This window comes from Neolamprologus multifasciatus, chromosome 12 (genome assembly GCF_963576455.1).
Source record: "Neolamprologus multifasciatus chromosome 12, fNeoMul1.2, whole genome shotgun sequence".
In the NCBI taxonomy this organism is placed as follows: Eukaryota; Metazoa; Chordata; class Actinopteri; order Cichliformes; family Cichlidae; genus Neolamprologus; species Neolamprologus multifasciatus.
The window spans coordinates 11,259,968-11,279,730 of NC_140450.1; the positions used below are offsets into that span (position 1 = coordinate 11,259,968).

The window sequence follows — 19,763 nt, forward strand, 5'->3', positions numbered from 1 at the left end:
CGTTATCTATAAATGAGATTGAACATACTTAATTTCCTCCAACAGAAAGAAAAAGATGAGCTTAAAATGATCTGATAAAATGATTTCAAATGTTATTTATTGACAATGGTGTTACTGAATATGAATATGGTAGAAAGGCAATAACAATTATCAAGCAACAATAAATTATCAAGTGGCAATACAGGGATAAGTAACATATTTAGATTTCTACAAAATAATATAAAACAAACATGAACATTAACTTAATACAAAACTTCTGAAATCCAGATTCTCACAAAAGACATGAGTTTCTTACAGATTTGAGTTTTGCAGTCAATAAGCAGTATACAATATAGAATATACATGTTACATACAAGTATGGGCTCAGCCCAGGTGCAGCTGAAGGAGGACTCTTCCTAAGACACAGGTTTCCAGAATGAGGCAGTATTTCCTGTTACCTTCTCCCACAAGTTCAAATCTACAGCGCAACACAGCAGAGTGCCAAACTATTAAAATCTGCAAAAACAAGCAGAATCTGAACCAGCAGATTGTGGTTTGGATGAAGGCCCTTTTGTGAGCAAATGCAGAGCATTTTGCATTAAACTAATTAAGTAAATGTATCTCTCAGCTATAAGACAAGTCCTCCTGACAAAGGACTTTAAAATGCCCTGTGGAGAAACATCCCCATGTGTTTTACTGTACTCTGCAAAGTAAAGGCTTGCTTTGAGTGAGGATTAAAAGTGCTTTTGATCTTAAGCGTGCCACTGTGTCATTTTTGTATAAACCAGCATAAAGTCAACCACAAAAAGCAGAGGGATATCCTTAATTTTTTCCTATTTATCTAGATAGGTTAACTGCCAGTGCTCAGGAGGGGAAATCAGCTTTAAAACCTCACAGAAAGAAGGTAAAAAATGTGTTTTCAGTTCATCTTTTCACTTTCACACTGAAGACTGTAACGAACATAAAACCCAGGAGCACAAAAACTCCTGATTGAGGTCTTTTGTGTGTGTCTCTGTAGAAATGGCCATTATGACTTAAGCTTTCTGTCTGGTGGGATCTAGAGCCAGCCCTCAACAGTCCAGTGGGTGTCTCAGTCTATCAACTTAATGATAAACATATTTGTTCCACCCTCTGCGTTTAGTCTCCAGCATCTCATTTGCATCTTCTTTTGATTTAAACCAGGTTTGCTTTAACTATGTTGTTAATCCAGTCAATGTAATTGGTGACACGGGTGTAGACTCCAGGTTTATCTCTCTGCCCACACCCATCGCCCCAGCTGATCACACCCATCAGAGTCATCCTGTCATTGTATCTGCAGACAAGCGGGCCACCAGAGTCTCCCTGTAATTGAATCCAAGAAGCAAATTTAAGGGAAAGTGTAAAGAAAATAAAAGTTATAATGTTATAAGCATGATTTAACTGTGAGGATAAGTGTGGGTGTTCTCACCTTGCAGGCGTCGTCCAGGCCTCGAGTGTCACCAGCACACAGCATGTTTGAGGTAACTGTGCGTCCAGACAGCACCCCTGGGACACAGCGCTCTTTGGGCCACAGGCGAACATAACCTCTCTTAACACGCTCAGAATACTGTGGAGAAACTGTGAAGAGAGCGTTGCATTCGTTTAGATTGCCTATACTGTCCCCTGCTGCTCAGATACTTAAAATGACACCAACTTGTCTGTGCGATAAGTACAGTAGTAGCCATAAAAAATGAAAAAAAGGCTATGATTTAGTTTTCTTACATTCTGCGTCTTTTCCGTAGCCTGAGATCTCACACTCAGTCCAGTCGGGCAGCACCAGCCCACGTTCGGGCAGACACGCCGGAAGAACTTCTGGAGAGTTTACAGCACAGATGCCAACGTCCGTCTTAAGTTTCAAAATAGCTGCAAGTGGAAAGTGACCAAAGGAAAGTCAAGGCAATGCACTGGGAAAATGTGGGATGAAGACTGAGAGTTGAGTTAAAGTTTTAACAAGCCTCTGCTGCCCACTTAAGCTTCCATATCATTACTGCTGGAGGAAAACAAGTTCACTAAAGCGTCTCATTCTGTTTTCATTATTAACATTGAAGTATGACTAAAGTAGCCTCAATTCTCCACACAAACAGTTTGACTAAGAGCTCTTTTTTTAGTCTGGCAATGATTGTTTGCTTTTAAAGAGGACCTTGGTGCATCTTTTCAGGTCATGCTCTTAAAATTAGATATTTTTGGCCCCTTTCACCCTACCTTCTTGCAGAAAGTTTGAAATACAGTCGGGAGGGGCTCCTGTGGCTAAGACCAAATCATACAAAGCCAACAGCTCAAAGACATGACCAAAAGTTCAATTGTGTATTTGTGTCTCTGGATTAAGGTACAACACAAAGCAATACCTTTCTTTGCACCGACTATGATATTAATCTTAAGTTTACGCACTGTATTGAAAACCTAATTTGGGCTATAGGTTTAAACTGCTGTGTTTAAAAGTTTATTTTTAAACTTTTATATTAATAAATGAAAAGTGCGAAACAAAGTTAAAAACGATTGGATTATTGTTTCTGTTACAATGAAATGTTCACTCACCAATGTCATTGTCGTATGTTTCCCTGTCATATTTCTCGTGGATCCAGAGTTTCTCGACGCTGAAAATCTGCTCGCTGCTGGAGTTCTGTTTCCGAAACGTTCTCCCCAAAATTACTTGCAGTTTATTTACATCGTTTCTGAAAAGACAGAGCGCACCCGTTTGTTTGCTATATGGCAAACACGTTCAACTAGTGTTTAGTGTATGTGCGTGCATGCGCGAAAGCTGGAAGTCAGTGCTACCTTTCTTCAAAGCAGTGTGCAGCAGACAGGAGCCAGCAGGAGTCAATGAGGATTCCTCCGCATAGATGAAAGTGCTTTTTGTGACGGGGTTGGTAAAAATTAATGGCCGCCTGCCACGGCTGCTCCGTGATTTCACTCGCTCTGCCTCCAAACATGCGGGACGATGGTTGGGATAAAGTGTTGTCTAAACGCTTGCCACATGTTCCTACAGAAGAGACAGGTTGGAGAATGATGGTTGAACAACAGTAGGATTAATCGACACCCAGAAGGAGGTGGACTTTTGGTTATGTCTGAGGTGTTTTCACTGGCTGTGAAGATATCCTACCTCTGTTATTGTTATTAGTGGTGGGAGCACGCGGGTCAAGAGTGGGCACAGGCGGACGTCTCGCTAAAGAAAGGAAAACTATGGTTATCCTCAGTCTCAATATTTAACTTCTGTCTTTGCTATCGCTGCCAAATGAACTCATTGATGTAAAGGAACTCACAGCATTTTGGTACGTCGCACAGCTCCCAGGTCAGAATCATATTTTTGTAGGTGTGACACCATGGACCTGCGTCATTGTCTGGATTCCTGTTGAATAAAAAAGAGATTTTTTTTTATTTAAAAGGAGAACATCAAATGTACTGCAATTATAAGGAAGTTAAAATAGGTGCTGGCCTATGTACCTGCAAAAACTGTGGCTGCCCAGTCCCAGCTCCAATGCGTCCGTTCTCCAAGCATTGTACATCTTGCGCTTGACAGCGGGAGAGTCCCACGGGAGGCAGCGAGAGCCGCTCTTGGTGACAGATGCTGTGCCTCGGTATTGCTGGCCAGAGCCGAGCGCACATTCTCTGTGCTTATCTGCTCCAAAGAGCACATATGGACAGATGTATGTAAGCCCACATTTAATGGTATTTGATCTTTCTACATGTTAGGATTTTGTATATCTATACCTTCTGGACATCTGGGCAAAGAACAGAAGTCCCATTCAATCTGTGTGCCTTTATAGATGTAACACCAGGGAGAGCTGTCACCGTCAGGGTTCCTGACATAAGGAGAAACACAAAGACAATAAGGGAACATCTTCATAGCTTCCGTAAAAGGCTCGGATATTATGTTTACAAGTCTACTCCAGTATTTGTTAACACCAGGCCACCAGCTTTCAAGACGAACAATCCCAGTCTTGTTATTTTTTATAGATAGCAAATGAAATATTCACGCAGACGCTCCAGCACAGGTACCTGCAGAAGTTGTGATTGCCCAGTCCAAGGCTGACGGCGTCTGTTTTTCGAGCCGTGAACTTCTTTCCTCTCAGAGACGTTGAGTTCCAGTTGATGCACTCTGCTCTTGATTGGCTGACACTCGCGGTGCCACGGTACCCATCACCCTGCCCCACAACACACTTCTCATTGGTGTCTGTTGGAGAGAGAAACAGACAGTGGTAGTCGCTAATTTATATATGAGACTGATATTAACGTAATAACTGGTCTGAGTAATTTTTTCCGACATAATACGTCTTGTTCTTGTTTTTTTAGATTTGAAAAAGCTTTAGACTATTAAAAAGCTTTTGGATAAATTATGAAACCATTGTTATTACTTACATAAGGCTTTAAATTTGTGCCCTAATAGCATTTATATCGCCGTTTTCCAATTAGTGGTTTTAAAACAGTGACCAAACATAACCTATGATGATTGTAAATGCATCAGATTTATAGCCTGGCCATATTAACTTGTAGTTTTTTTTGCTAAAATCATTTGCCTGTGACCGCTGAAGTTCAGATAATTATTCCACTGAGAGGGTGGAGTGTCCTTCAAGTGATTAAAAGTGGGCCACAGAAACAAAAACATTCATATCCCAGAATGTCTTTCCATCCTTTATGATCCTTATGTCTTCCCTCCAAACCACAGGCCCATGACACCAGTAGTATGAGTCACACAGTCAGACTGTGATCTTATCAAGAGTTACTAACAAGCTTTAATCAGGCCACCAGTTTATGGACACACCCGAAGTCACTGCTGCTTTAAAAGCACAGTACAAATCAATCGCATGTGTTTTGCTCCAGCCTGTAGTGCTATTTGTCTATTTTAGGTTGTTTAGGTGTGACCTGTCCAGTATTGGAGACTCTGGTTATTGAAATGTTGCCTTGTCCTAAATATAAGTGACACTCGCCTTATGGGCCTCGGAGCTGTAAACAAAAAATCATCTGAAAAAGTCAGTGTCTCTTTCCAGAAATCGTGACTTTGTTGCTCATGAACATCTACAAATTTCATGTAAGAACTACACATTACACCTACAGGAGCTGCTGGGCCATGGAAACCCATGCCATGAAGCTCCTGGTGCACAGTTTTTATACTGATGTTAATACTGGAGGAGGTAGAAAACACCTGAATTTAAAGCCAACCTATAAACACCGATCATATAAACCATTGGTAGTGTCCATCTACCCATGATAATAGGTGTATTCTTGTGACAGAAAGGAAGGAAATACTGAGTGCAACCACCCTTGGTTGAGCTGTGTTGCAGTTTCTTTGGTTTGGCAACAAAATTCAGTAGAACAAAATGAGTTATTACTATAAAGTTTTCACAACAAAGTTTATGGATTTCTTTCCTTTCTTTATTTACCTATCATTTGAGTCACCTAGGTCACCAAAAAAGGATTACTGGCGAGTTTTATGTTGAAAACTTGGAGTGAACTCTTCTTTAACAGCTTTTTCATTGTTGCTTTTTTTTCTGTTCTGTATCTGTAAACTGAATATTTGTGGTTTTGGATTGTTAATTAGAAAGAATAAGATTTTTGGCACTTTTGAAATTGAAATGAAAACATAATGAAATTATATTAATTGTTATTTTTATCTTTGGTCGTTGAGTAGCTGAACACCCACGGTTTAGGTGTTTCTTGAATACTCACTGATCTCACACTGAGCCCCAGTGAAGCCTCGGGGACACTGGCAGATGTAGTCCGAAGTGTACACGGCTTCCTTGCAGGTTCCTCCATTATAACACTGAGACACGTAGCAGTCTGGAAGAGGCAGACAGAGAGCCGTTTAGTCAGCCACACGTCATCCACTAACAGTTTAAATAGTTAGTATATGATGGATGTGCCATGACCACTGTACAGATTGGGTTTGAGGCTTGTGTGTCATATACTACAGTGAAACACTGAGGATCATGCAAAAGTCTTTGTGCATGGTTCACCCGGACTTTCTTGTTACTTGTAGTAAATATCATCATAGTTTCTTTTTGAAACTTTTTCTGTCAGGTCAAGGATTTCTCTGTAGAGCAGAAGTGGTTTCATGCCATCTGCAGTCCTCGTTTTCATTTATTATTTCAACATTTCCTAAAGGCCGACGCTTAGAATAACAGCTCTGCTGTCACTCCCAGTGGTATGAGCTCACAGATGTTGCAGTTTGGCAGACTGAAAATGTGGTTGTAATTTGACTGAGGGAGGGGTAATCAGCCTTCACAGAATTCGTCAGTGGGGGTGAAAGTACGCACGAGGGCATGTCTGGAGAATCCAGTTCAAATAATCTCAGACTAAACGACGCCCACTCAAAAACACAGAAAACCCAGCAGCTCTTCGTTTGGATGCACTGAAATAACAGGGATTTGGACACGTAACCGAGGCAAGCCAACAAAAAATAATCATTTGAGGTTATAACAGCCCGTTAGAGGTGAAGTGAAGTTATAATAGAAGGCAGAGGGCAGTGAGGGCAGGAAAGAAGACTGACAGACAGATAAACAAATAGTACATTTAAGTTCTGCTCAATGGAAACAAAAAACTGATTAGAAAAGTAAGTCAGACAGTCTCCTTGTGTTTGTGTATATGTGCATCCATGTCACACTCACTGATTACGGGCACAATATGACAACGCGCTCGTCCTCCTAAATCACAACGGCAATACTCCACACGCTGTCCCTTCCATTGTAGCCAAGTGTCCCCAAAACTACGCACAGCAGACGTCTCACTATCCATGCAAAGTACTGAAAACACCACACAAACATAAGTATACAGCCAATAAAATGATACAAAACACAGAAAAACATAACTGTCATATTGTTAGAAACATGAAAACACAGGAGGGAGGAACACAAACACGTGGCTGACAGCAAAAAATGAAAAGACTGATGATTATGAAGAAGAAGTTTGTGTTATTAGAGGAGATGAACAAAAGTGCAATGAGGCTCACAGGAGGTGTCAGTGGAAGGTGAAGACTTCTGGACATGAATAATCAAAAGCGTCCTTCTGGCTGGCTGCCTGTAAGGCTCACCTCTGTAAAAACGAGTCCCTCTCTTAGTGCGTATAAGCTCCACCTGCAATAGAAAGGACCAGTAAAACATGGAGCAGACATGCATGGCAACTGGATGAACGGCTTCAGCCTCCAGCTCAAGCAACAGTCAGCGTATGAACTTCACATTAGACAATTTAAAATAAAATGCTGATGAATGCTATCGCTAGTCAGTGGCACACTGTCATACAGCAAAAACACAAATTCAAACACATTAAACGGACTAAATGTTTGCTCAAGTGGATAATAAACCACAGGAATTGGACTGTATTGAGATAAGCCCTTGTAAAATATGCAGGATTTTCAGTAGTTTGAAGACAGCTTATGGTACTGTTCTGTAGTACTTACATTGTCCGCTAGGCAGCAGCAGAGAGCAGAGAGGAGCACTATTAGTTCCAGTGACCTGGTCATGGTTTTTCCAGAGGTCTCCTGTTTGCTGGAGTGAGAAAACACATGCACATATTAGAAGCAGTTTTATATGGACATATGGATGGATCAGGGAATAAAACACAGACAAAGAATAGCATACATTGGCAGCTACGTGACTGTGTTTACAATGGTTTATGAGAAATATAAAAATTATGAATAGTCATTTCCTAAAGCTGTGAAATAGGTCAGAAATAAAGACAAAACCGACTCCTTCTTTTTCCACTTTCTCTCAAAGTTAATGTGTTCTTTGCATATCGAGACATTAACCATCGCTGTCATTGTCACTACGTACACACAGTGAAAACACTTGCAGCTGTGCAAAAACCGGAACAATTCAGATCACTTCAAATATTCGACATTCAGTCAGGTGACTGACTTGAAAGTGAGGTCATGTTCATGTTAATCTAAGCTTTTCTCCTTGATCTGTCACCAATACTAAGCCAACAATCACAGGAAAATGATGAACACTGGTCATCGTTCCTTCCTCCATCCCTAAGCTTGTTTCTGAGAGGAAAGGGTGGGGGGAGGTGGGGTAGCTGTGGGAACCTGGGGGTCATTCCTTGTTTCTTGAAGCCGAGCTGACTTCTTGACTCAGAGAGGAAGTTTTAGCAGCATTTGCAGAGCTGTCTCATAGGAAAGTGAATGAACTCAATGCTGACCTATATTCAGTTCCCTTATTTTTATATTCCTATGAGGCCATATCATCCCATTTATCTAAAACTTTAAATACCAAAAAATACTCTATTATCACTATCTGTCATTTAATCTACTTCTTTCCCATTGAGAATAAACAGGACACAGATAAAGTCTCTAAAAAAACTAAAAGCGTGATCGCCACATCAAACAACACAGTCCAGACAGCCCTCGAGCGATGAAACGCAGCACACTAGAAAAACAGTTTCTGAACCATCCTGTGAGCTTTCCTGCTCTACCAGAGCAAAGCAGCAGCTGTGTGAGGACAAAGTGACTCAGAACTTCAAAGGGAAGTTCAAGGAAAAAACAAAAGACCAAGAAAAAGTAACTAAATTTATATTTCCTTTTTTTGTTTGATATCCCACTTGCTCCATTTCTGTTATAGAAGAGTCTAATTATGCAGAAAAGTGGTGGAGAGGAGCATCTGTAGCTCCTCAATCAAGTGTGAGTAAACATGAGTCACAGAAGAAGGAGGGGTGAGTAGAAGCAGGAGTAGAAAGAAAGAAAAAAGGACAACACTGGACACAATTGACCTGAAAAGTTAAAAAATATCCATATAAAGAATTTCCAAGTGATTTTAAAATAGTCCAAAAAATCTCTGACATGAACAAGCATGCAAAGACCCAGACACATCTGCATACATTTTGCCCTCTCTTCTCTTTTGGCTTGTTCTTCACTGAATCACCTTCTGCGGTTGACTGAGCTAATAGAAAACTGCATTGTGTTTTCATATATCAGTATATATGAAACACACACACACACACACATACACGCACAATGTGCTCAGGAACGTGGAGCTAATCAACACTCCCACACACAAAGATTTAGTGTTCATTCTCCTCATTGTCCTTTGAACAAAGACTCCCTCTCAGAGTTTGACTATGAAAACACAAATTCACACACTCACCATTAAGAGCGCAGGTCTCTTGGAGGCTGTTCTTGACTCTGACAAATAAAAACCCTGTTGTCCTGTGCTGTAACCCCCACAGTGGAACCTCACTGGCAGGGCAACAACAAAACACTACTTTCTTTTTTGTTTCCTTTGTGCAGCTGTTCAGCTCAGTGGAGTCGCCCCTCTTTCTCTCTCTGGCCCTGTCAGCTTAAAACATGTGTTTCCTGCTATAACACAACCAGCACAGGCCCCATGTATTTAGGAAACGGGTGTACATATCAACACACGCAAGCACGAAAATACTTGCCGACAAACACTCATCGGATGTTAACATATGTGTATCCACCCTTTCTAGTATATCTTTCATGCGGAGGCCCAATTGGGGGCCATAAAAAAACCACATTCCTTTGGTAATCTTACAGTACAACTATATGTTTTTATATGGTCAGTTTTACAACTTTTAATGCATCTATGTGGATAATAATGCAGAAGCATGGACAAAAAGACAGACATTTATCTGTCTGGCCTATTTTAATCTGTTTTTAACTAAAAAGTTGCTATTTCAAAAGGAAAATATCTGATATGACTTAAATTTAATGTTGTAAAAATAATAAAAGTGTAAAATATGGAATCTTATTACAGTATTCCAACTAATTACAGATATCTATGTAGTCTTTGGTCCACAGCAATGATCTAATAACAGTTTATAACCCTAGCTGATCTAAAACAGTATCCTAAGCAATAAATAGAAGTAAACTCTAAATGAGACACAATACAGCTTTCTGGCACTGAGAGGCTTAACACACTGGTCTGATACACCCAGACTTTTAGTGGCTGAAACATGTACAACCAAGTATGCACTCTGTGGAGAGTGTGGTTCCCCCAGTTAGTAGGTCAGTTATGAATGGAAGAAATGAAAGCATTTTCAGAGTAGCAACAGTCAGACTGTGAGTCATAACAGCTGCTATGAGTTGCAGCACGTGAAAACAGCAAACATATGCAGCAGATGATAAGATGCACACAGACACAAACACGCACATAGAGCAGTTATGTTCATGCTACTTTGGTGTTTTTAAGGAATCGGTCTTAAGTGCTGTCCACGGTCTTTGACATCAGATTTTTCAGCAAAAATTAGTAGCAACTGAGTTTAAAAGGGGTCAGACATGCTTGTCTACTAGAGACAACGCTGAAATGTTAAAGTTAGAGACTGTGAAGGAACAAAGTTTACACCTCTGTGTGAAATTCAAATTTACTGAGTACTTTGAGCATGTCTGTGGTCACTCTTCCCGTCTCTCATCTACACAAATATCACACTTGATACTTAATAAAGTAGTGAAGAGTGGGAGGACTGCTCACACTGGTGCACATGGGGGAATTAGCAGAGGAAACACCTTTACAGCGTAAAAATTTACAGTTGGTCTCTTACTGGTATTTCTCAGAAGAGGTTCTGAACTTTAAAGTGTTGAACAGGTCTGACCTGATGGTATTACTGAGTCTTTACCATATTTTCAGTAGGTATTGTTCTTTTGAGTAAGAGGTTTGCATGCGTGTAGAGTGACTGTTAGGATCTGTCATGGCATGTGATGTCATGTTGGCAAGTAACATGTTTCGAAGGTATTATGCATTCTTTACTCGGGGGATTTCAGTCAAGCTTCAACAAAGCAGCTGTGATCTGGCTCTGTAAACTCCCACAGAACAGAGAGCAGCATTGTTGCCTTCCCTCTGTGTGCAATATGATACTTTGCAATCTTTATCGGAATGAAACCCAAGCTCCTAAAATAAAAAAAGGCAGGTTATGGGAGCAGTTGCTGATGTTAGAAGTGGCAAGATAGTGGAATCTGAGACAGCTATGCAGGACAGGAGGCAAGGATGAAGACCTCAGAAAGAAAACGAAGAAGGGCAAAAAAACGGCAGGGTGTTCTGGGGAATTAAATCCCAGAGGTCAGCAGAAAGAGAATGACTCCTCCTGAGTCACGCCAGCTCGAGGTCTGCAGAGACACATGTAGGCATTGATGTATTTTACATCCAGTCTCGAGGCCATTGTGTGAAGTAAATGAAGGTTTGGTCAGAAAGGAAGACTACAGATATATAAGAAGGGTTTTATCCAGAAGCAAAGAATTACACACACTGTCCTCTGCCTAACCTGCACTTAAAGCTTAAAGCTGTAAGACCCCAGGTGCTGATCCTATGACTCACAAACATAAGTGTAAGGCAAAAATCCAGTTGACCACACTGCCAGGAATGCAGATACCAGTTACAAACTCTACTTTCTCTCAGCACACAGCAGTACAGATTATCAGTGCGATGGACAACATCAGCGCTGACAGATGCTAAGGAGGAGAACACTCTCAGAGCGCCAGCTCAGACACAGATCCAGCTCATTAGCCCCACTCGACTTGGCTCAAGCTGGTACACAGAAACACATACTGAGGCATTGTGGAATCCAGCTTGATAATACACACACAGTCCAGCAGCAGAGCATGATATCACCATGTTTTAAAGAAGCTGTACAGCAATTTGTGTCAGTTTTGATTACGCAAATTGAAAAGTGCTGTATGTGATTTTAGACTCCCACCAAACTTAGCAGGTGGAGGAGGATGCAGAGAGCTGCTGAGGTCAGGGTGAGAAAAGTATGAGATGTTCCACATAAATGACTTCATAGGCTGCAAGATAGTTTTTTTTCCTCACACAGCTTACCCAAAACTTTTATGAGTGGTGTTTTAACGTGCATGACATTAAATAGACAAAGAAAAAAAGTCACACCTTAACCGACATCCTGTATTAGCTGAAACACTTGTTAGGACAGTTTTGGCTGTTTATGCTGTACTATTATTCTAATTATTTGAATCTATGGCATTATATAGTTTGAAAGAGACACCTTAATCTCTATCACAAGACTACACACCAGTTAAAAAAATGTTCAATTCCTTTTGATTACTTTTTATAAAACATGATAATTAATTCCAATTGACACGTTTAGTTGGAACCGCGCAAAATCCCTGCAACACTATTATCATCATCATATAAAGCCGATCCAATTAATTGAATAACCTTTAATAATTACTGTTTCATAATAACGAGCGAGAGGGAAACGTAGTAAAACCGAGTTTGTTGCAGGAGAATCCTCTGGTGCATGTAAACCTCCACCGCGGTGACATCTTAATACAAAGGAGGAAAAAAGGTCTTACCAGACACGAAATCTTCTGAAAGGATCTCTTCTCGGTGTCTTTGCAGTAACTCTGAGTGTTCTTGTATTTGCCGCTCGGACTGAGCTGGTTGTCCCTCCGCTCCAAGTTTATACCGAAGCGCTCCGGTCCGACCGGTGCTTCAAGGGAGCAGGCTGACGTCAGGGATGTCGGCCCCGGCCCGGATGATGCTTGATGATGCAGCCGGGTGGGCGGGACCATTCCAAGTTAACAAGTTAACAAGTTTTATTCTAAGGTATTTGATGAGGAAATCTGCATTCGTCATTTCTTTCAATAGAAATACGCCCGTTTTTATGCACGTTTGCATAAAATAGATCAATATAAACGACATGCTATTGTTTTCAAATGTATGCTATTTATTATTTATAGGAGAATCTTAATGCGTTTACATTTCAGGACAACGCACATAAAATGTGTGTGTAACAGAAAAAGAGAGACATATGCGCGTTATAAATGTTTTTAAACATTTTTAATAGATAGATGGTCTAGTTAAAGGATGTAAAGGATGTATGTTTACATATAGTGAATGCTATGCAAATGTGTTGCTACCGCGTTTTTATTATTATTATTATTATTATTATTATTATTATTATTATTATTATTATTATTATATTTTATTTTAGTTGGAGTGCAACCAAACCGAACAAAAACTACTGAAGCTTTTAAGCAGACGTGTAAAGTGAAAAAAAAAACCCACTAGTAAACAGCTCATTCTTCACACAGTAGGTCGCCTCTGGGAGGCTGTGGTGGGTTGTGGGTGGTACTATATCACTGTGGCTAACCACCTGGCACCAGGAGCCCTTTGTGACAACCACAGTCCCCCTTTATTCAACCCATCCCTTCCTCAGGAAATCAATCATTTAGCCTGAAAAGTAGCTCCATGTCGTTTTCAGAACACTTAAGGTTTTTATTTTCTTGGAATAATCCATGTTCATTGTTTTTATTGGCTGTTAAATCTACATTAAATTGCTGAAAATACAACAATTTGGGGTGTAATGGCTTAGGGGGGAAGTTAGTTTGGCGTCTGTCCCACTTTGTCTTCATCTGTGTTGGATTACAATTAGCTCTCAAGTCTCATTAAGGAAAATCACAAACAAAGACACATATTACATATAAAGTACTTCAAGAACACAATCTACTACAGAGGAATAAGTCAAAAGTTACATCAGGTCATGTTACAACACAAGACTCTTATCTCCTTGAAATTCTTATGAAACTGACCAATTAAGGCATTCTTCCTCTTTTGTGTTAAGTAATGAAAAAAATTACGCACCTTTTTTCTTATTTTGTTTGTCCTTATTTACATTGTGCCATAAATGGTAAGGTATTTGTAAATCATGCAGAGTAATTGTAGCATCTGCACAAACCACTGTTTTAAACATTTTAGTTTGCTGTCTTAATGTGTGGGTAGATGTTTTTATAATTCCTGGAGCTCGGATGCTGCAAATCCACAATCAGGGTATCGAGTGTCACATAAAATGAATACGAGAAGGTTTCTCGGACACAGTTCACAGTTACTTTTTCCTTGGCAGCAAACCTGAAATAGAGTGAAAAAGACGACTGTGCAAAACTTAGACATGTGTTTTAGTACAAGTTTAAAAAAAAATGAAAGAAAAACTGTAATATAGAAATATTCCAGCATATAAGCCTGCAGTTTTTTATTTTGTTTTTATGGATGAAGCAAACAAAACATAACAAGGTAAACAGCTTTAACATAATCCGATGGGCAAACATTTTGTGCATTCATGAGCTCTACCAGTGGAAACAAGATAGTTTACCTAATTTTGATCAGATTATTTGCTTTTTAAAATATTCTGAGGCACTCTGTGCTGATAGAAACCTTCAGTTACAAAATTTTACTTTTAACTAATGGTTATAAATGTTATTACATTTTAGCAAATATTAAAGAATACAAAATGTAACTTTGCACACATCAAAACTTACTTACTGTGAACTAGATATTACATTTTTCACTTACCATGTTTTTTGTAAATATTAACCATGTACCTCAATTTTCTCTGACTTTCCAGTGTTCGTAGTTCGATAGACAAGGAGTAATTTTAACAAGCTGAGGATACAGCTGTTTCTAAGCCAAGACAGACTTGCCTTAGAAGACTTCTATCTATCTTCTTGTATGGGACACAGCTGTGTCCCTGAGGTAACTGGGTGTAAGTTTAAATTTTAAGTTTAAATTTAATTGTCTTATGTTAGTGTTATGTCTCACTGATGACAGAAGTCAGAGGAGAATGGACAGATTGCTTCAAGCTGAAAGGAAGGCAACTGTAACTCATATAACAACTTGTTATAGCCAAGCTATGCCGAAGAGCATCTCTGAACAGACAGCATGTCCATTCTGGAAGCAGATGGGCTACAGCAGCAGAAGACCACACCAGGTACAACTCTTGTCAGTTAAGAAAAGAAAACTGAGGCTAAAAATCACAAGGAGTAACTAGAATTGGGTAGCAGAAGATTGGAAAAATGTTCCGTGGACTGATGAGTCTTGATTTCTGAAGGAACATTTAGATGGTGGAGTCAGACTTTTCTGTCAACAACAACAAAGCATGGATCCATACCACCTTGTATCAAAGTTGTATCTAGGGCTAGTGGTTATATATATAGTGTCATGATATTAGTGCCAGCCTAAATGCCGCACCTTACTGAGTTTTGCTGCTGACCATGCCCACTCCTTTATGTGTGTACCCATCTCCTGCTAGGTGTGTCCACAATGCTAATATACTATGTCACAAAGCTCAGATGATCTCAAAAGTGACATGACAACAAGCTCTCTGTACTCAAATGGCCTCCACAGGCATCAGATCTCAGTCCAACAGAGCACCTTTGGGATGTGGTAGAGATTTTCATCATTGATGTGCAGCCAACAAATATGCAGCAACTGTGTGGTGCTATGATGTCAGTATGAACCAAAATCTTCGAGGAACATTTCCAGCACCTTGTTGAGTCCATGAACAATTGAGACAGTTGAGTTCTGACCACTATAACCAATAAGTAGCTTAGCTTATTTAGCTTAGCTTGAGGCTAAGATAGCTAGTCGCTAGCTTGGTTAAAAGTTTCAAGAAAAAGTTTCAAGAATGGGATTTAGACAATAAAATATATAAAAGATAAATTCAAACATTTATATTTTTAAACATATATTTGTGTATTTGGTATGACAGTTGGCTTTCAAACACAGAGTGCAGCTGAAACCGACTGCTGAAAGAAACAGTAATAATATATTACTGAAATCTACATTCAAGCCACTATCACAGGCTGTGTTTACATGACTAAATGTAGATAAATAAGCGAACAAAGTTCTTTCATTACAAGTTCCATTGGGTCATTAAGTCTTTTTTGTATTATCCTACTACAGCAGAGGAAGCAGCATCGTAATATGTTAGTTTAAACTGGAACAATTTTTATAAACACTTCCGATCTGATAAGTGAGCCATACCCACCTAAAGCGCACATCAGAAAACCATCAGATATATTTTACCAAGTAACTCAAGGGGAAGCTTGGTTTCTTTATTAAGGCTCAGTTTTCACATTACTCCATGCAAAAACAACAGGTGATTAAACAGAAAAAAACCCATCATTGGTATACTCTGGAAACTCTGAAGTGCATCTTCTCCAAATATAACATCCGCTATATCAACAATGATGTTGCAAAGTCAGAACATCTGAAACACTGAGATGAACACTTTAACAGACGTCAACAAGCTGATTTCAACTGATCTAAAAATATCCAACTTTACGATAGTAGGCCTGCCCCAACTGGATCACCCCAAAAATAGTATAACCTGTAGTCTTATTGATATTAGCTGTTTTTAAATGATCTATATATTCTGTTTTGTCCTGTGATTAAACTGGGCCCTGTATTGCTATTAATTATTTTGTTGTAATTATTCTTAGTTCTTGTTTTGTCGCTTTATGTCTATAAAAGGCGCTTTATGTATAAATATTACTTTTTTTTGTCATTTATTTGCCTCACAGAATCTGAGCATCTGATTTGATTAAAAATCTACAAGGCCACGATCCAGACAGAAAAGAAACCAATGAAACTAAAGAGGGGCAGCGAAGAAGGAGATTTTCAGTAGGTTAATATGAGCTGTCAGGTCATGATGCAGATGAGAGGGGTGAGTCAAGCAGTTTGGGAAGTTATGGCACAGTAATGGTGCTGTACCCTTAGCAGTGATATCATATATACATTCATGCAGCGGTTCAGTGTTTACTGCCTCATAACAAGAATGTCCTGTATTTGAAACCAGGTTGTTTTTCTTGTGTCAGCGTGGGTTTCTCCTGCACTCCAAAGACATGCACAGAGTTAAGTTAATTGGCGATTCTAAATTGAGCGCAGGTGTGAATGTGATAGCCCAGACAGATCCAGGTGTACTTATTTCTTGAATTATGACAGCTGAGATGGCCTCGCCCACAAGAAAAGATGGCCATTGTTTTTGAAAGCGTTTGATCTGCAAGATTATTTCCCAGAAAGATGACCTAGGTCACATTCTTTCTCGATGACCCCGTGTTTAATTTTTCTAGTTAAAGAGAGACACTGAAGTGACCTTTATGTGTACGGCTGTTTGGATGCCACATTGCTTATGTAGAAAGACACAAATGATGCCAAATTATTAATGTACATGACAGAATATGATTTAGGGGTTACGATAATTCTTCACTTAAACATTTAAACTAACTTTTAAACTAAAATAATCCATTTTAAAAAAAAAATGTAATAAGGTTTTTTTTGGATTAATGTAGTATTTGTTTCTAAATTGAGTGACTTTCTACAATTATGAGTTTACACTTAGGTGTTTCTTAATTTAATTTGGAGGAATTAAAGAAAATTTCCGTTTAATGGTGATCAAACTCATAATGTGTGGTTGAAAAGTGCATAAACCTACCAGCAGGACATAATCCGAGGACTTTCCCTACAAGTGGGCGGGGCTGTTTCTTCGTCAGGTTAACAGGAAATATCAGTATCAGGAAGTTGAGTGTTTGGAGATTTGTTGTGTCGCCAAAATTTGCTGCAGTAGTTTTTATTAAAGTTTTACTGATTGAAAGCTCGGATACACACAGTAAACCTGCCGTTCAAACACAAAAAAGGCGTGAAAACGCGTGAACGCTGCGTGTGGAGTCTAAGGTAGGACTTAGGAGTTAAAATGTTGACGCTTTTCTCCTTGAAAATTAAACACGAAGACTAGTTCCAGCTCATTTTATATGAACAGAGAAGTACAAAAGAAAAGTAAATTTTTGTGTGTCGGTGAATAATATTCTTATAATGAGTAAAAGGTTGGCGGTATATTTACTGTAAGTCTGTGAAGCTTAAAACGAAACCCTTCAAGCATGTAGCGCCCCTGTAGTGTTTAATGGGCCTCTTAATAGTCTGCGACTATATGACAGTTAGTTTTCTTTATATACACGTAGTGGGCTTTTTTTAATAAGCTAGACTCGCCTATAGGAATGTTTGTATGTATGTTTTGTCTGTTTTATTGCAGCTGCTGTAAAACATAAACTCAGTGTTTATGTAGTTTCACAGTTTGGAGAGCTTTTATTTCATCCATCAAACCCCTGCAGTCACATTTATAACAATACTGATAATACAACAAGTTCCCAATGAGATTTTTTTTTCATTTTTTATAATAGGTTAATTAACTTATGGGAATTCATACAGCTTTTTGTTACTTTTTTGCTGTTTAGAAGCCACCAACACTGTTGTTTCTGTTTCTGTATACATATGTTATCACCTACAGGACAAACACACCATTTCTTTTCTTACTGTCCCTGACCAATAGACAAGTTACTCATTTTACCAAATTAATGTTTTACTCTTGGACGTTTTACTCTTACTCTTTGGACATTCACTGCTTTTTCTCTCATTTTTAGTCTAGTCCTTGTACCTGATCATTTTCAGGGGAATGTTTGGTTTGTTAAGCCACTTAACAGTGACCTATGAATCATTCAAAAAGGCACCTAACCCAAAAATGAGCCAGTGTTTTGTTTACATATAACATAGCAAAGAACTAGCTTAAAATAGTATATTCAGACGCTAAAGGTCTTTTGCAAAAACACATTTGTTCCCATTCCTTTAGATGAATTTACAAACAAAACAAAACAAAAACAGAAATGATGGGGATAAAATGTTTATATGATGTTTTCAGTCAAAAGGTTGGCATATTCTGGCATAGTGTGCAGTGTGTTTGAGGAAACTAGACAAGTGGAAGACAAAAGATGAAGTGGCACGACTAAAACTCATGTTCTTAGAAATGGGTAATATTCCAGCAAAGACCTGACACAGAAGCTGCGAGATGCATCCTGACCTTCAGTTGATCCATCTACTGAAGCCTCATCAGAAATGGTCTCAGTGGAAGCGTGGCTATTCTTAAGGAAGGGAAATGGGGAGAAAAGGCTGAGGTATGCCAACAAGAACTGAACTGAAAGTCAGTGGCAACAGCTCTGATGGAGTGATGAACCAGATCTGAAAATTCTGGTCGTCATATAGAGTGTCTACAGCCATCTATAAAACACGGTGGAGAGTCAGTCATGATTCTGGGCTGCATTTAATGGAATTATGAACACAGACAAGTACTGTCAGACTTCGATCCATCACACTGTACCATCTGGAAAGAATCGAATTGTCTATGGCTTCATTTTTTTCAGTAATCCCAAACACTGCTAATGCTGGAAAGGCAGATCTGGGTAGAAAAACACAAGATAGGAAGCCATCGGTCGAGATACTTTCAAGCTTGTTAGAATCGTACAAACTGTTATGTTATTTTCTATCTCTATGTGTGTTTGCATGTTTCAGTTAAACAATGCACCTATTATCAGTTTTAAAAGGTATAAAGATATAAATAGAAAAGGTTGACTCAAGACTTTTGCATGTTCCTGTACAAACCAGAAAACACTGTAGGTCTCAGAGCTGAGAAGCTTCAAACAAGGATTTTTTTTAGGCATTTGTTCGAGACGAAGCAGTTAATTATTTGCTTGAGTACTGGTTGCGTGCTCAGACAAATGCATACTCCCGTGACATTTTTCAGGCCAAACATAACATTTTAGCCTTAGTAATGGGCCATGACGGATCCACTATTTTGTTGTTTTAGGTGTAGGTGAGGAGGTCATGAATCGAGTCCCCCTGCAGCAGCCGCAGAGCTGTGGGCCCTGGGAGCTGAAGGAGCGGCTCGGCACTGGGGGCTTTGGGAATGTCACAAGATGGCAAAACAAGGTATTCACTCCACATACTTCTAGCATACTGTTACCTCTTTGAGAATCTTATATCTTTAGGACATAATAGACAGGAAAGAGGATGTTTGAATAACAAACTATTACACTGACAAGATAATTAAACATGTCCTGCTGGAGTTTCTGGGAAGCCATCGGCTCTTACCACTGCTGATCAAATTTTAAAGTTAAGGGGTTTTTTTTTAGAGGGAAATAGTCATTTTAAAATGGATTCAAAAATGAAAGTTCACTTGTGTGTTTCCCTTTTTGTGTTTAGTAAAGATTTAAG

At 39.2% G+C, this 19,763-nt stretch overlaps 2 protein-coding genes across 6 annotated transcripts in view; one reads left to right on the forward strand and one right to left on the reverse strand.

Annotated features, from left to right (window-relative positions):
* Window positions 1-80: 80 nt before the first annotated feature.
* plat (plasminogen activator, tissue) lies at window positions 81-12,418 on the reverse strand. 4 transcript variants are annotated; one of them, XM_085180942.1, is made up of 15 exons: window positions 12,242-12,418; window positions 7,388-7,475; window positions 6,941-7,064; window positions 6,600-6,734; window positions 5,662-5,772; window positions 3,994-4,168; window positions 3,706-3,797; window positions 3,439-3,613; window positions 3,258-3,343; window positions 3,098-3,160; window positions 2,773-2,977; window positions 2,533-2,669; window positions 1,720-1,860; window positions 1,427-1,575; window positions 81-1,320 (listed from the first exon to the last, which is right to left on the reverse strand). In XM_085180942.1, the coding sequence occupies exons 2-15, from the start codon at window positions 7,448-7,450 to the stop codon at window positions 1,153-1,155; spliced, it is 1,824 nt and encodes a 607-aa protein (XP_085037068.1). In that variant the 5' UTR covers window positions 7,451-7,475; window positions 12,242-12,418; the 3' UTR covers window positions 81-1,152. The 4 variants fall into 4 exon arrangements, with proteins under 4 accessions (XP_085037068.1, XP_085037069.1, XP_085037070.1 ...); XM_085180943.1 differs by having other exon boundaries at window positions 9,069-12,418; XM_085180944.1 differs by having other exon boundaries at window positions 7,022-7,064; window positions 12,242-12,417.
* A 4,784-nt stretch (window positions 12,419-17,202) lies between these two features.
* Window positions 17,203-19,763, forward strand: part of ikbkb (inhibitor of nuclear factor kappa B kinase subunit beta) — a 28,387-nt gene continuing 25,826 nt past the window's right edge. Inside the window, exons 1-2 of one of the 2 annotated variants that reach the window (XM_085180940.1) lie at window positions 17,203-17,396; window positions 19,357-19,478. In XM_085180940.1, coding sequence (XP_085037066.1) covers window positions 19,374-19,478 — 105 coding nt within the window. In that variant the 5' untranslated portion in view covers window positions 17,203-17,396; window positions 19,357-19,373. The remainder of the gene's footprint in view (window positions 17,397-19,356; window positions 19,479-19,763) is intronic. The other variant, XM_085180939.1, reaches the window with a different exon arrangement.

Bases quoted from the DNA above. Each gene is read 5' to 3' on its own strand.
- plat (XM_085180942.1), bottom strand. From the start codon at position 7,450: ATGACCAGGTCACTGGAACTAATAGTGCTCCTCTCTGCTCTCTGCTGC. The intron at 7,065-7,387 runs GTAAGTACTACA...TTTCTATTGCAG, and splicing joins GCTGCTGCCTAGCGGACAAT to GTGGAGCTTATACGCACTAA. The intron at 3,161-3,257 runs GTGAGTTCCTTT...TCCTTTCTTTAG, and splicing joins GTGCGACGTACCAAAATGCT to CGAGACGTCCGCCTGTGCCC.